This window comes from Castor canadensis, chromosome 16 (genome assembly GCF_047511655.1).
Source record: "Castor canadensis chromosome 16, mCasCan1.hap1v2, whole genome shotgun sequence".
NCBI classification, from domain to species: Eukaryota; Metazoa; Chordata; class Mammalia; order Rodentia; family Castoridae; genus Castor; species Castor canadensis.
The window spans coordinates 13,786,553-13,802,716 of NC_133401.1; the positions used below are offsets into that span (position 1 = coordinate 13,786,553).

Below are 16,164 nucleotides of genomic sequence, written 5' to 3' on the forward strand. Positions count from 1 at the left end.
GGAGGTTGAGATTGGGAGGATCACAGTTTGAGACCAGCCTGGGCAAATAGTTCAAGAAACCCCACCTCCAAAATACCCACAACAAAATGGTCTGGAGGTGAGGCTCAAGTGGAAGAGCACCTGTTTTGCAAATGTGAAGCTCTAAATTCAAACCCCAGTCCCTCTGGCAAAGTGGCTCAACTGGTAGAACACCTGTCTAGCAAATGTGAGGCCCTGAGTTCAAACCCCAGTACGGCAAAAAACAAAATGTCAGGATTGGAACTCAGGAAATCTGACACCAGAGCCCACATGTTTGGGCTGGAGGAGTGGCTCAAGTGGTAGAGCATCTGCCTATCAAGTGTGAGGCCCTGAGTTCAAACCCCAGTCCAGCAAAAAAGCAAAACACCCAAAAAAGAGAATCGAAGGGGCAAGGGATGAGGTGGTGAGACAGGCTTCATGGACAAGGTAACATTTGGATTAAGAGTCTGAAGGTGGTGAGGGGTGAGCCATGTGGGTTTCTGAGGGAACAACCCAGACAGAGGAAACAGCCAGTGCAAAGGCCCTGAGGTCAGAGTATGAGTGGAAGGTTTGTGGGGCAGTGAGGAGCCAGTGTGGCTGCAGCAGAGTGAGCAAGGGGCAGAGTACCAGAAAACGAAGTGAAAGAAGTGAAAGGCAATCAAGTCGCCCTAGTGTACTGGGAGGACTCCAGCCTCATTCTGAGGAGATGGAAGTGATGGGAGGGTGTTGGGCAGAGAAGGGACGTGACCTGTCTCACCTTCTTCTTAGAGGTCTCTCAGACTTCCCTGAAAGAAAAGAGAAGCCAGGCACGGTAGTGCACATCTGTAATGCCAGCACTCAGGAGGCTAAAGCTTTAGGATTGAGTTTGAGGCCAGCCTGGGCTACCTAGCAAGACCCTATCTTAAAGACAGCCAAAGCAAGAAAAGGGGAATGGGGAGCTTCCTAGCGTCTCTCCCTTCTCTCCCTCCCCCTGCCAGTCCCTGCTCCAGCAGAACACCCCAGTGTGCAAGTGAACAACTCCGAGAGGCCCAGCTCCTTCCCAAATGTCGCACCTGTTAACGACCTGGCCCCAGAAGTGGAAAGGCTGGCCCTGCGGAGGGACCGAGCCCCTGAGGGCAGAGTCCGCGTTCCCCAACCAGTCCTCCCCCGCGGTCCTGCGGTGGGGGATGGGCCACGGTGGCTATGGGAGTGGCCGGGAGGTGGCGGGGAGGCCGGGTCCCTCCCACCTGCCCACCCTCCTCCGGGGCTGGGCAGCCAGCAGGAGACCAGGGACGCAGTGGCGGCTGGAGCCGGTCTGGCGCCTCCTCCCTCCCCAGGGACCGGGCTGAGGCGGGCGCCCTCCCTTCCTCTCCCTCTCCCTCCCTCCCTCCCTCCCCAGCTGGTGATCCCCACCCTCCACCCGCCCTCCTTGGTGGCTTAGCTTCTGGTTTCATTTCTCCAGGCCCGGCCTCCCTCTCTTTCCTTTCTCCAGCCTTTGAATTCCTGGCTCCGGTGTCACCTCCTTGGGGGTGGCTCCATCGGGACCACCCAGGCCACAGGCACCTCTCCCTAGGCTTCTCTACCCACTCCATCCTATTTTATTTTCTTCTGTCACCTGAACACAGGCAAAGATTCTTTTTCTCACTTTTTTATCTTTCAGGGACTTGTCATTCCCCCATCTTTGAATATGGACCTTAGTGTAAAAGGCCTAATAACTTCTTGGACCTTCCCCCACCACCATCACAGCTCTCAGTCCAACTGGCCTTGCCACCCAACCAACAGTACCCCAGGGCCTTTGCACTGGCTCCTTCCTGGGTCTAGAACACCTTCCCTCCATGGTTTTGCTACTGCTCTCGTTTTGTCAGGTTTTCAACTCAAATGTTGCTTCTTTAGGGAAGCCCCTTGCCCTTTTCACTTTTCATCCTCCATCCCACCACACTTCATTCTTTGCCTTTGCACCTATCTGTCAGCCTCCATTGTCAGTACTGGGGTTTGAACTCAGAGACTGGTGCTTGTTGGGCAAACCCTCTACCACTTGAACCATGCTCTCAACCCTATTTTGCTTTAGTTATTTTTCAGGTAAGGTCTTGAGGTTTTTGCCCAGGCCTGGCCTAAGACTGAGATCCCCGTACCTATGACTCCCCCACAGCTGGGATTACAGACAAATGCACACCACTGCACCCAACTGATTGGTTAAGAAGGGATCTGAAATCAGGGGTATTGGGGTTCAAAGCCAGCCAGAGGCAAATAGTTATAGAGACTATCCTGAAAAACCCAAAATAAAATACAGTTGGCAAAGTGGGTCAAGTGGTAGAGTGCCTGCCTAGCAAGCAGGAGGCTCTGAGTTCAAGCCCCAGTGCCACAAAAAAAAAAAAAAAAAAGATGGAATATCAATAACTTTTTGCCCAGCCTGGCCTCAAATCTTGACCCTCTCCCCCAATCTCAGCCTCCCAAGTAGCTGGGATTATAGATGTTAGCCTTAGCACCTGAACTTTTTTACTTTTTTTTTTTTTGCTGCGTAGCCCAGGCTGGCCTTGAACTCTGGATCCTCCTACCTCAGCCTCCCAAGTGCTGGCATTACAGAGGTACACCAGCACACCCAGATTTTCTGAGCCTCCTTTTTGTGGAGCCATAAACATGGGTTGTGGGGAGAATTATGTGGCTTTACCTAGCAGGAGCTGGGTTCAAATGACCATTTTATTCTGTTTTTATTGTGTAAAAAGTCAAATACATAGAAAACAATGGAGAAAAAAGTATACATATGTCAAAGTCATTTCAAGAAGAGGAGTGGGAAGCCAGGAGCTGGTGGTTCACGCCTGTAATCATAGCTACTCAGGAGGCAGAGATCAGGAGGATCGAAGTTCGAAGCCAGCCCAGTTTGAGAGACCCTATCTTGAAAAGGGCTGGTGGAGTGGCTCAAGGTGAAGGCCCTGAGTTCAAACCCCATTACCACACACACACAAAAAAAAGGGGAGTGGGAGGGAGATTAATGGAGGGGAATGAACCAAACTGGGGTACACTATATTTTATATGGAAATGTCACAACAAAACCCCTGTATAATTATAATATACTAATAAAAAATGTTTTCAAAAGTATAAATATTCTGAGTGCCCAGCTACCTCCCAGCTTAATTTAATCCTTATTCATATTTTGCTAAATTGCCTTCATCTACACATGCATATATGTGTGTGTACATATTTGTGTGAACCAGCGAAGAGTAAATTGCAAACATCTTGACATTCTGCTCTTAAGTCATCATCAGGCATCTCTCTCTCTCTCTCTCTCTCTCTCTCTCTCTCTCTTTCTAGCCGGGAATGGAGCCAAGTTCTTGCACATGCTAGGCAAGTGCTCTACCACTGAGCAATATCACTTGCCCCAGACATCTCTTAAGTCAGATGTGGTGGTACATGCCTGCAATTCCAGCAGTCAAGAGACTGAAATAGTAGTAGGATTGCAAGTTCTAGGTCAGCCTGGGATACAGAGACAATGCATTAAAGAAGGAAAGAAAGGAAGGAAGGAAGGGAAGGGGGGAAGAAGGAAGAAAGGGAGGGAGGGAGGAAAAGAGAAAGGGGAAAGAAAGAGAGAAAAAGAAAGACGAACATTAAAAGGGGTCAGAATGCAGCTCAGTGGTAGAGTGGTTGCCTAGCATGCTCGAAGCCCTGAGTACTAGCACTGCCAAAAGAGAAAAAGTAAAAAGTAAATTAACTTACAAACCACAACCACAATACTACTTCACATCAAAAAGAATTAACAATTCCATTATAACAGCCAGGAGCTGGTGGGTCATGTCTATAATCCCAGCTACTTAGGAGGCTGAGTTTGGGAGAAGCAAGGTTTGAGGCCAGCCCAGGCAAATAGTTCAGGAGACCCAATCTCCAAAACAACCAGAGCAAAACAGACTGAAAGTGTGGCTCTAGCAGTAGAGCGACTGCTTTGCACCTTTCCAAAAAGAAAAGAATCCCATAATATCACCTGTGATGTTTAATCTTGTCAACTTAATAGGAGATTGGTAAGGCCCATGTGTCTGTGAGGGTGTTTCCAGAGATGACTGACTAAAGGAGGAAGACCTGCCCTGAATGTGGGTGCCACCAGTCCATAGGCTGGAGCAGCTGGAATAACATAGTATCTGATTCTGAAACACACACCATCCCTTTTTGTCATTGAATTTTTTTTTTTTGCCTTTTTGAACTCAGGCCTACACTTTGAGCCACTCCACCAACCCTTTTCTGTGATGGATTTTTTTCGAGATAGGGTCTTGAGAACTATTTGCCTGGGCTGGCTTCCAACCATGATCCTCCTGATCTCTACCTCCTGAGTAGCTAGGATTACAGGCACAAGCCACCAGCACCCAGCTGTCATTCAATTTCCGATAGAATGGTTCAGTTGTGCTGTGGGATGCCCCACATTCTGGATTTGTCTGATTGTGATTAATCTGTTCCTCTCTACTTCCAATAAACTGGAGGTTTGGTCTAGAAGTTTGATGAGTTGCAATTTGACAGGCAGACGCTAAGCAGAATGTTGTGTACTCCCTAATCCACTATAGAAAGATTTCCCCTTTGTGGTGGTGTTTCTGGAGGCTGTCAAGACAGTTCCCCATCAAATTTTCACACAGAGGTTTGAGAATCTGTTGATAATTGCTGCTGACTGAATCAGCTATTATAGCTCCTTATTTATTTATTTTTTGATGGTACGGGGGATGGAACCCCAGGCCTCTTCCATGCTAGGCAAGCACTGTACAAATGAACATCTCCAGCCCCATAGTGGGCAGTTTTGAGAGCTTACTTTGGTCAGGAGCTTTATTCACAATTAAAAGTACTTTGCATAGCTTTGAATTAGCAGACATGCTACCAGAAGAAGGTAATTTCTTTGGCTAGTTTATCTCACACCCCCTTGCGTACTAAGCACTCCACTTACCAACAGCTATTACTGCACCCAGCTCAGAACATTTTGCACAAATCGTTCTACTTAATCCTCAAAACGATCTCCTGAGCCAGATACTATTTTCCTTATTTCAACTGAGGAAACTCAGACGCTAAGGAATTAAAACACTTCCCCCAGGTCACACAGCTTCTTAGGGAAGGGAGCCAAGGATGTGACCCCCTGGTGACATTCCATCCCCACCGCACTCTGGTCTTCAGCTACAACCTAGGTTAACCGTCCAGAATTTCTTGAATCTGGTACAGCGCTCTAACAAATACGATCTTATTTTAATTTTTTAACCCTCAGTGGGAGGCAAGACGATCTCCATTTAACACTGTGTGTAGTGCAGAGGTCAAACAAACATTCTTCCAAGGTCACAGTGTTGAGCTAGTATTTGAACCCAGAGTTAGCTGGTCTAGAGTGTAAACCCTTGTTGGGCTGAGTACGTAAGACATTCAGTTGCTGGGTTTGGCAGGAGCATGGGTGGGTGTGAAACTCCAAAAAGTCCCGACCAGCCTCGATTCCACCCGGCAAATCGCCACCAGTCTTTGCTCCTTCGCGCAAGTAGCCGCCCGGGCATGCGCCTTGATGTCAACCTTCCCCCCTCCCCCTCCCCCTCCCCCTCCTCCTTTGGCTCTATCCCAGATAGGCTCCGCCCATCACCGTCGAGAGCCAATCCTGGAGTGGGGGCGGGGCCGCCACGCGAGTGGGCGGTAGCTAAGGGTAGTCAAGAGTCTGGAGTCGTGCGCCAGAGGCAGAACTGCGACTCCCGACCCAGGCGCTGGTTGCTGGCGGAGAGCTAGCGAGCGATGCTGCCGCCGCCGCTTCCTGATTGGCTGCGGGTGGCTACCTCTTTGTTCTGATTGGCAGCGAGTGAACTGGGTATGTAAATGAAGGGGCCTGGGGAAGAGAAGGGGTTACCAGCGACCGGGTCCTTTGGTGTGTTCGATACCCAGGCCTGGCAGTTACTCTCCGGGGCTACCCGGGATCGAGACGTCCGGGCCTCTACGTGCCTCCCGCCCCGGCCGGGCTGAGTGAATCACGCCGCAGCCCGAGAAGGGGGCGGAGGCGCCGGCTCCCTGGCTCCGGCTGCGTGACTCACCCGCCCCCGCCGCCGCCGCTTCGGGAGGAGCTGCCTCCACTGCCTTCCGGAAGCGAGGGGAGGCCGGGAGCGCAGAACCGCCCGCCGGGGTCCCGACTTGCGTGGCCTGGGACGGCAGGCGAGACGCAGGGCAGCGTGGAGGATCCCGGGGTCAGAGGGGCCGGAATCCCCGGGGGAAAGCCGGCTTGGCCACCGCTAGGGGGCGCAGGGCCCCGGGGGGCGGAGTCGGGGTGGGGGCTGAATTCCTGTGGTTCCGGACTCGCGGGCCTTCCGCGAAGTGGGCAAAGACCCAGTTTTGAGTAGTGCGGTGGGTCACTCATGATGTTGCTGGGCAGCGCGTCCCGGGGACAACTGGATCCTACAGTTTTCCTCTCCCCCCACCCCGCAAGTAGACTGGACCAGGAATCCAAAACTCCAGGCCCTCCCATCCCGGGAAGAGTGGATCCTCGATCTGTCAGTGGCTGACCCCCGTGCCCATTGGGATTTCTTGGGAAACCCTGTCCACTCTGTCTCCGGAATAAGTTGTGAACCCAGCAACTTCCATGTCCATTACTAGCTTCTGTTCTAACCAAGCCGCCAGCATCGCTCATTGCAGCCAGCACCGCAGCTTCCCAATGGGTCTCAGTCCCACACTCCCCCGCATCCCGGTCCCCCCACTGCCCTGCCACCAGTCTTCCTCAAAGAAAAACCTAATCAGTTCACAGCACCACTCCCTTCCCTGCTCGACCCCGCTCAGTGACTCCCACACTGAAGACCCTTGCACCCCACCCCCACCTGGATTCCTACGGTGACACTCTGTGCCCCTCTCACACTGGGCAGCTCAGGTTTACCAGCCTCTGGCTCTTTCTTTGCCTTTGTTGTCACCTCTTTCTACATCAGGGCTCAGTTCCAATGTCACCTCTTTCCAGAAGCCTTCCCTAACCATCTTCTTGGACCTTTTGGTATCTTCTTATCACTATCTGTACATTTCCTGTATTTAAAAAATTTTTTTTTGTTTGATGCTAAATAGACAACTGGATAACGATGGAGCTATTCTGAAACAGCTGCTTTTGTAAATTAAAAAAGGTTGAATATTGGTCATTCTACATGGTTCACTGAAGAAATAAATACTGTTATTATTAAGAGTACTCATTAATAAGAATAATTACCGTGTACCAGACAATGTTGCAAGTACCTCTTATTTATTTCATTTAATCCTTAAAACAACTTATAAGGTAGATGATATTATCCATATCTTAAAAGTTCCCTTAGAAAATCTAGGCTCAGAACTGATGTAGTGGTGCATAACTATGATCCCAGCTCTGGGGAAGCTGAGGCAGGAGGATGGAGAGTTCAAGGACAGCATGGGATACATAGTGAGACCCAGACTTACAAAACAGATGGAGCCAGGCACTGGTGGCTCATTCCTATAATCCTAGCTACTTGGGAGACAGATCAGGAGGATCACAGTTCATTGCCAGTCAGGGCAAATAGTTCATGAGAACTCCCCATCTCCAAAAATAGAGCAAAATGGACTGAAGGTGTTGCTCAAGTGGTAGAGTGCCTGCTTTGCAAGCTCTAAGCCCTGAATTCAAACTCCAGTCCCACAAAAAAAAAAAAATAATAAAATACCTAGACCCAGAGAAGTTAAGTGATTTGCCCAAAATCACACAGAGCCAGGGTGTGAATTAAATATTTGCTTTCCGTCACTGACTGGCTCCTGCCTTCCTGCAGACAATGCTGAGCAAGGGTCTGAAGCGCAAACGGGAGGAGGAGGAGAAGGAAGCTCTGTCAGTGGACGCCTGGTGGCTGGATCCAGGCCACCCATCCGTGGTGCAGGCACCTCCAGCTGCAGCCTCCAGCTCCCTCTTTGACCTCTCAGTACTCAAGCTTCACCATAGCCTGCGGCAGAGTGAGCCTGACCTGCGGCACCTGGTGCTGGTGGTGAACACCCTGCGCCGCATTCAGGCGTCCATGGCCCCAACAGCTGCCCTGCCATCTGTGCCCAGCCCGCCTCCAGCCCCCTGCGTGGATGTGGATGACAGCCTGCTAGCCAGCTCAGATGCCGCCCTCTCAGCTTCTGTGGCCAGCCTCTTGGAGGACCTCAGTCATATCGAGGGCCTGAACCAGGCCCCCCAACCCCTGGCAGATGAGGGGCCACCAGGTCGCTCTACTGGGGGAGGCCCATCCAGCCTGGGTGCCTTGGACCTGCTAGGCCCAGCCACTGGCTGTCTGCTGGACGATGGGTTTGAGGGCCTGTTTGAGGACATTGACACCTCCATGTATGACACTGAACTTTGGGCACCAGCATCTGAGGGCCTCAAATCTGGCCCTGAGGATGGGCTGGGCAAGGAGGAAGCCCCAGTATTGGATGAAGCCGAGCTGGACTACCTCATGGATGTGCTGGTGGGCACACAGACACTGGAACGGCCACCAGGGCCGGGGCGCTGACCCCTAGGGCTGGGATGGTTGTCTGGTGTCTGAGCTGAGCCTGGTGGCTGAACCAGCCCTCCTTGGAAAGACACAGCTGGCTTCCCTTGCACAGAGAATGGGGCCTGGGCCACTTTGGAGGGAAAGAATCCAGTTCTGGGTAACTTCACATTGGTCCTCTTGTCATGGGGCTAGCACAGGAGTCCCAGTTTGGCCCCAAGGATGGAATGACAGGGCCTGATGGCTGGAAAGTGTTTGGTTCAGGCCCCAAGCTGTACTGAATCCCTTGGGGTGATAGTCTGGGCTTTTCTTTCCCTGATGTGGGAAGAGACCTCAACCTTTTTTTTTTTTTTTTTTTTTCTTTTTTTTGAAATTAAAACCAACCCTGAGAAATCTTAAATTGGCGTGCTTCTTTGTCTCTGGGCTTATGCAAGCGTGAGATAACATCTAACATTTACTGAGGGAGGACTGTGTGTCAGGCACACTTCTGAAGCACTTGACATGTTAGCTCATTTAATTCTCTGACAACCCCATGAGATGGGTATCATTATGATGATTCCCATCTGACAGCTGAGAAAACTGAGGCTCTGAGAGGTCCCTGGAAAAGATGGGTTTCAAATCATGAATTTGACTGCCTTATTGACCTTAGAAGCAGAAGTAGGCTGGCGACGGCAGGGGACAAACACTCCAGACCCTACTCATCCAGGTTTCCTTGTGCTGGTGGTGTGTGCCCCAGGCCACTTTTAAGAAAAAAATTTAATCCTTCCCTTGTGTCCTGAGGGGGAGAGAGGCAGTCTCAGAATGGCCCAGAGTTGGGCACCATGGCTCAAGCCTGTAATCCCAGCACAGGAGAGGCTGAAAGAGGAAGATGGAGAGTTCAAAGCCAGCCTGGGCTACATAGCAAGATCCTCTTTTCAAAAAAAAAAAAAAACAAAAGAATGGCCCCAAAATGAAAACACAAAGCAGTAAGCCAGCTAGGCACCCATGGCTCACTCCTGTAATTCTAGCTACTCCGGAGGCAGAGATCAGGAGGATCGCGGTTTGAAGGCAGCCTCAGGCAAATAGTTCACAAGACCCTATCTCGACAAAACCCATCTCAAAAAAGCTGGTAGAGTGGCTCAAGGTGTAAGCCCTGAGTTCAAGGCCTAGTAACGAAAAAAAAAAAAAAAAAAAAAGCGGTAAATCGGGCAGAGCTTCTCCAGGGAACATAGTCCAGGAAAATGGTGAAAGAAAGGGAGACACCAAGTTTTCAAAGAATAAAGTCTAATCCCCAGCCTCAACTGTCTTTGGGCTAAGAAGTCGGGCATCTGCAAAGGCCATCTTCAGAACAAAGCCACCAGGTTTGGTGGCTGGAGGGAAGGCAGGGCCCCTCGGGGACAGGCAGCCTGGCTTGCTCTCTAGAAGACACCCAGGCCCAGGCAAGCCGGGGCCACCTGCCCGACTGCCCGTGCGCTGGGCCGGGCCTGGCCGGAGCCGGGTGTCTGCGGCCGCCCCCGCGGTGCAGCTGCATTCCTGGCGGGGCTGGGAGGGGCCGCACACTCACAGGCCTGGCACGGGACCGGGCTGCGTCCTTCCTGGCGGCCGTGGGGGCAGGGCAGAGCCCGGGGTGCCTGGCGGGCGGGGCGGGGCGGGGATGTCACCGTCACCGCATCGGAGTGGGGGGGCGGGGAGGAGCAGGGGCTGGATGGAGGATCCGAGGGGCCAACAGGGGACCTGAATCGGAGGCCAGCCGGCCAGCCAGGGGACAGCAAAAGACGTAGGGTGACCCCAGGACCTCCCCCTCGGGCCGGAAGCTTCGGGGAGCGGCGGCCCGGGTGGAGCCGGGGAGGCGGGAGCCGCACGCGGCCCCCGGGGCCGGGAAGGGGCGGGCGGAGCGCGGCTTCCTGGAGGAGCGGAGGAAGCTGTGCCCATTTCTGGAAGTGGCTGAATCGGGTCCGGGAGGCGGGTGGAAGTAGCTGCAGGGAACTGGTGTCCAGGCTGAGGGTTTTCCAGGGGTCCGACTGCAAGCCCTGGTGACTGCAAGCCGTGCACCACCGGCCGCAGACTGCCCCTGACCGAGACCTTGGAGTCCAGGCTGGCTGAGCTTTGCAGCGCCCTCTGGCGCCCAGTCTTGGGCTCTGCAATGCCATCTCCTAGTGTTCGCTGAGGATCCATCCAGCCTGGGGTCCCACAGGAGATCTGCGGGGTGGGGTCAGCCATACTCTCGGTTTACAGCGTGCTGGAGGGCTGCTTGTGATGTCTCAAGAGGCCACTTTGGAGGGTAACCTGACAACCTACAAATGCGGACGGCCTGCCAGCCTGTGAGTGACACGTGATCACGTGTACCTTTTAGGCTGGGTGTGGTGAAGCACGTCTGTAATCTCAGCTACTCAGAAGGCGGAGACAGGAGAACCGGGTTGGAGTCTGGCCAGGGAAAGAAGCCGAAGACCTTATCTGAAAAAGCAGCCAGGCGCCAGTGGCTCACACCTGTAATCCTAGCTACTTGAGAGGCTGAGATGAAGATCATGGTTTGAGGCAGGACCTGGTAAATAGTTTGTGGGACCCCATCTCCAAAATAACCAGAGCAAAACGGACTGGAGAAATGGCTCAAGCGGTAGAACACCTGCTTTGCAAGTATGAAGCCCTGAGTCCAAATCCCAGTCCCACAAAAACAAGAACAACAAAAACTACAGCAAAAAGGGCTGGGGTATGGCTCAAGCAGTAGAGTGCTAGGCAAGTGTGAGGCCTGAGTTCAAATCCCAGCACTGGCCTCCCCCATGGTAATAATAAGATGTACCTTTACCCAAGGCCAAGCACACAGGCAGTTCTCATACAGTTTTGCTTAATAAGGAAAAGAAAAAAAGGAGGGAGGAAGGCAAGAAAAGATGGTGAAGCGCAGCACATCACAGTTCTCTCCCTAGTGTCAAGGAGGAGAAGTGTGTGCTGGAGGGAGGGGGTCCTGTGAATGAATGCTCCCGAGGGCAGCTGGCCTGGGTTTTGTCGTGGCTGAAATACACAAAGGCTCTGTGAAAAGCAGTATTGGTGCCAGGGCTGGCAACTCTGGGATAGGAATGGTGTGGGCCCTGGAATCTGCTGGCGGAGGTGGCCTGGCCTCCTGGGGTTGAACCAGTCAGTCAGAGTCTGCACAAGCATCTGGGGGGTTAGACATGGGGGAAGAGAGGCAGGTCCTCAGGCAGGATCCCCTCCTAAACTAAAGAGGGTCAAAGGGATGGAACCAGTGCTGATGTAACCCTTATGGTACTTTTTGTGTAAAAACATTTGACCTCCACCTGCTGGGAAACTGTCAATAAACCTGTAAGTGTGGGGTACCTGAGACATGCCTCTTAAATGGGGAGCCTATGTGAGTGCACAACCAGTACAACTGTACTGAGAGGCCCTGGGCAGAGGGAGCGTCACTGGCCAAGCAGACACAACGGCGAGTGTGTTGCAGAAACTGCAGAAATATAACGATGTCACAGATGCTATTGGAGCAATAAGCTGTTGTGCTCGAAAGAGGTTGCCCCAGCTTTGCTACTCTGGAGCTGTGTGACTCTAGACAAGGTACTTAACTTCTCTGGGCCTCCCAGTCCCAATCTGTAAACTGGAATAGTAACAGGATGTACCTCAAAGGGCTGTTGTTGGGGGAGGAGGGACAGCACCTGAAAAGACTAAGAGGTCATGTACTCTCCATCTTCTGGGCTCTGTAAGCAGCTGGGTTTGGCTGGAATGAGGGGGAAAGCCATTCGGTAAGTGACAGGGCTGGGGGGGGGAGTGGTCAGCAGGGGCCAGGGCACACAAGGCCATGAGTGTAGGATTTTACTATGAAGACACTAACGAAAAAGAAGTAAGTGTTTCCCTCTGGCTGCCAGGTGGGCACAGTGACCAGGGGGCGAGATTGGAGGTTAGGAGTGGGGACCTGGGCAGGGACAGAGCAGGCACTTGGAAGGAAAGGTAGGGAAGAGATACAACTGAAGCCCAGTGGACAGCCCGCTGGGACTAAGCGTGGTGGAGGAGGCTCAGGACTCTAACCAGGGATGGGGACTGATGCTGAGGTCAACAAGGGACGACGCAGTGGGTGCAAGGGGCTGGGGGACATCTAGGGGAACACTTCAAAGCTGCTGGGCTGGACTCAGTAGAGAGGACATGGGGCAGGAAGGAGCATGAAGGGTTGGGGTGAGCGAGAAGTCAGTTTCCCTGGCCAGGCAGGGGCAGGGCAGGGCAGGGCAGGAGGAGATTCCTGCTTGGCTCAGGCTGGGTCAGGAGAGGGTGGTTCCCACCCAGGGAGATGCTTCCGTTCTCTTCCCCCAGCCCCGCAGGATGTCCTGTGTTTACAGAAGTGACCTGGACACTGGTGCCACCCCCTAAACTTAACTTCCTATGGCCACACCCCTTTGTGAGGCGAAAGCAAGATAGGGACAAAGAGAAAAACAGAAAGACACAGCAGAGAGCTGGGTGTGACGGGCACGCCTACAATCCTGGCAGCTGGGAGGCCCAAGCGGGAGGATCAGAGTTCAAAGCCATCCTGTGCTAACATAAGGAGACCCTATCTCAAAAAAAAAAAAAAAAAAAAAAAAAAGGGCTGGGGGCGTGGCTCAAGTGGTAAATAAAGCATATGCCTAGCAATTGGGAACCCTGAGTTCAAAACCCCAGTACAAGCTGGGCACTGGTGGCCCATACCTGTAATCCTAGCTACTCAGGAAGCAGAGATCAGGAGGATCGTGGTTCCAAGCCGGCCCTGGCAAATAGTTTGTGAGACCCTACCTCAAAGAAAACCCTTCACAAAAGTGGGCTGGTGGAGTGGCTCAAGGAGTGGCCCTGAATTCAAACCCCAGTATTGGAAAAACAAAACAAAACAAACAAACAAAAAACCCAGTACAAAAGTACCCCCGAACCAAGGACTGGGATATTGCCTGGCACACACAATACACTGAGTGCATCCTCAGCAGGACCACCACAAAACAAAAACCCAAAAAACCTGGAGAGGAGATACAGCCCCAAGGAATAAAAGGCAGAGAGAAAGAGGGGGACTGAAATACAAGCACAGGCAGAGACACTGCTGTGACCAAAACCTCACAGCAGCTGGTGGCTCATGCCTGTAATCCTAACTACTTGGAAAACAGAGATAAGGAGGATCATGGTTCAAGACCAGCCAGGGAAAATAGTTTGAGACCCTATCTCAAAAATACCCAATACATAAAAGGGCTTGGTGAGTGGCTTAAGTGGTACAGTACCAGCCAAGCAAGCGTGAGGTTCTGAGTTCAAACCTCAATACCACCAAAAAAAAAAAAAAAAAAAGTCCTCAGCTTAATTAAGGCCACCTACAAAAAATGGACAGCTGGCATCAGTTGTTTGGGTTTGTTTTTTATTATTCATATATTCACATGTGTGTACATTGTTTGGATCATTTCTCCCCCCTGCCCCCCTCCTCCACCCTCTCCCTCCCATCCCTGTCTTGGTTTGTTTTTGAAACAGGGTCTCACTATGTAGCTCAAGCTGGCCTCCAACTCTCTCTCCTCCTGTCTCAGCCTCCCCAGTGAGTCTCACTATGTCGCCCATGGTGGCCTCTAACTCCTTAGCTCAAGTGATCCACCCGTCCCAGCCTCCAGAGTGCTGAGGGACCACAGGAAGTGCCACAGAGCTTGGCTCTAACATTCTGTTTTAATGACAAAATACTGAATGCCTTTCCTTAAGATCGAGAACAAGAAAGGACCTCCACTCTCTGTGACACGGAGTGACAGTGTGTACCCGCCTTCCTTTTCTATTTGACCTTAAGCAGAGAGGAGCAGACTGTCATCTGCCTCTAACCTGGCCAGTAGTTCAGACCTTTCTACCTCAAGCACTTAAAACTTTAGCTCTGCTGGGTGTAGTGGTATACACCTATAATCCCAGCACTGGAGAGGTTGAGGCTGGAGGATCCTGACTTCCAGGCCAGCCTCACTACATAGTGAGACCCTGACTCAAACAAACAGTAAAAAGCTCAGTTTATTGCATCCCTCCCATAGGATCCAGAATCCTAGGTACAAAGTCTCAGTCCTTCCTCATTGCCCACCTGCCCCTGGACCACCTGTTTCCTTCTTCTTTTTTGATGGGACTGGGGGTTTGAACTCAGGGCCTTATGCTTGCTAGGCAGGTGCTCTACCACTTGAGCCACTCCACCAATCCTTTTTTGTATGGGGTATTTTCAAGACAAGAGTCTCACAAACTATTTGACCAGGCTGGCTTCAAACTGTGATACCTCTGATCTCTTCATCCGGAGTAGCTAGGATTATAGGCGTGAGCCACCAGTTTCTGGTCTGACTCTGTTTCCAGCACACTCTCAGAGGGTCATTGCACAGGCTGGTGCCCCCTACCTGAGTCACTCACCACCCACAGCTCTGTATCTATGCATATAGATCCTTCAGTTCATGCAAATGCCACTACCTCCAGGAAGCCTTCCCTGGCTTCTCACCCTGTGATCTCCAGACCTCAGGATCTGGGTTTGTTCCCTCCAGGTTCTTCTGCCTTTTCCTTGGCCCTTCCTCCTCAGTGCTCCTGAACTATTTCCAATGTCAGCCCTACAGGAACCTTTTCTCAAGTCTGTCCCCAAGGTGATGTTGGTGTGCTGGGGCCCCCAGTGCTCTCCAAAGGACCTGCCATTCACAAGGGCTTTTGAATGTTTGCTGACTGAGTAAACGAACAAGTGACTCAATGAATGAGAGAGAGAGAGAGAAGAGATGAGGGTCTCAGGCCGCCGGCAGCCCTGACCACACCATCTCTGTTCCTTTCACCCTCCTAGGAGAAGGTTGCTGGCTGGGTTCCGGCCACACCCCAGTTCTCTGTCTGCCAGGCCTGGAAGGCGTTTCCCAGAGCTCAGCACATTCCTGCTTTCCCCGGTGGCTGAGAGTGGGCAGGAGGGGGCACTTCGGAGGAGTGGGGGAGGCCCCCAGCATTCTGGGCTCTTGCCATCCTGTTCCTCACCCCATACCCTCCGAGTAAGCCCCAAACCCTCCGTGTAGGGTGGGGAATGGGTCCATGGAGGGGCCACCCAAGCTCGTGTAGAGACCAGGGCGCTGCCCAAGGGCCTGGTGTCGGCGCCTGGCTGGACAATGGGGCAGAAGCTGCTGACATGCACTTTGGGGGTAATCCCCCAGCCTCACCCTGGCCCCAGCACCAGGCCCCGGCTCAGAGAGCCACCAGCTTCCGAGGCAGCAGCCTGGTGGGTGCATAGGGGATGTGGGGGTACCTGTGCTCCCTGTGCCGCCCCCCGGGGTCTGGTGAGTCAAGGCAGATTGGGGCTGGTCCAGGGGCCAGTGGAGTGGGGGTAAGGCCTGGAAACCTTGGTTTGGGACTTTGGCAGTTCTGGGTTTCAATCTGCTGTGTGACCTTGGGAGAATCATTCACCCTCTCTGAGTCTCCTTATATAAGAAATTTAGGGACAGAAGAGTGTACCTGGATTTTTGGGGTCCAGCAGGACCAGGCTCAGGGTCCAACTCTACCACTTCCTGGTTGTGTCAGTACAAATTGCATATACTTAGGCCACCTTAAGTGGGAGGCAGACTTTGTCTGCGTTGTACTTAGCATATGACAGGTGTCCCCTAAAGACAAGCTTCACTGAGCAGAGAGTGGGGCTCTGCTATGCCCAGTCTTAGGAAAAAGGGTTCAGAAGCCCCTTGAAACTAACCAGCCTCCCTCCAGTTTGTGTGAATAATAAAAAATACCTTGCTTTGGGAGGGACAGTTTTGCTTTTAGTCTTTTTATTATTACTGAGAGTGTATGTGTGTGGTATGGGGATTGAACC

General features: G+C 52.3%; 1 protein-coding gene across 1 annotated transcript; it reads left to right on the forward strand.

The window, feature by feature from the left end:
• The first annotated feature begins 5,621 nt into the window (after positions 1 to 5,621).
• On the forward strand, positions 5,622 to 8,787 carry Sertad1 (SERTA domain containing 1). Its single transcript, XM_020166914.2, has 2 exons — positions 5,622 to 5,779; positions 7,713 to 8,787. The coding sequence occupies exon 2, from the start codon at positions 7,716 to 7,718 to the stop codon at positions 8,427 to 8,429; it is 714 nt and encodes a 237-aa protein (XP_020022503.2). The 5' UTR covers positions 5,622 to 5,779; positions 7,713 to 7,715; the 3' UTR covers positions 8,430 to 8,787.
• Positions 8,788 to 16,164: the final 7,377 nt, after the last annotated feature.

Bases quoted from the DNA above. Each gene is read 5' to 3' on its own strand.
- Sertad1 (XM_020166914.2), top strand. From the start codon at position 7,716: ATGCTGAGCAAGGGTCTGAAGCGCAAACGGGAGGAGGAGGAGAAGGAA.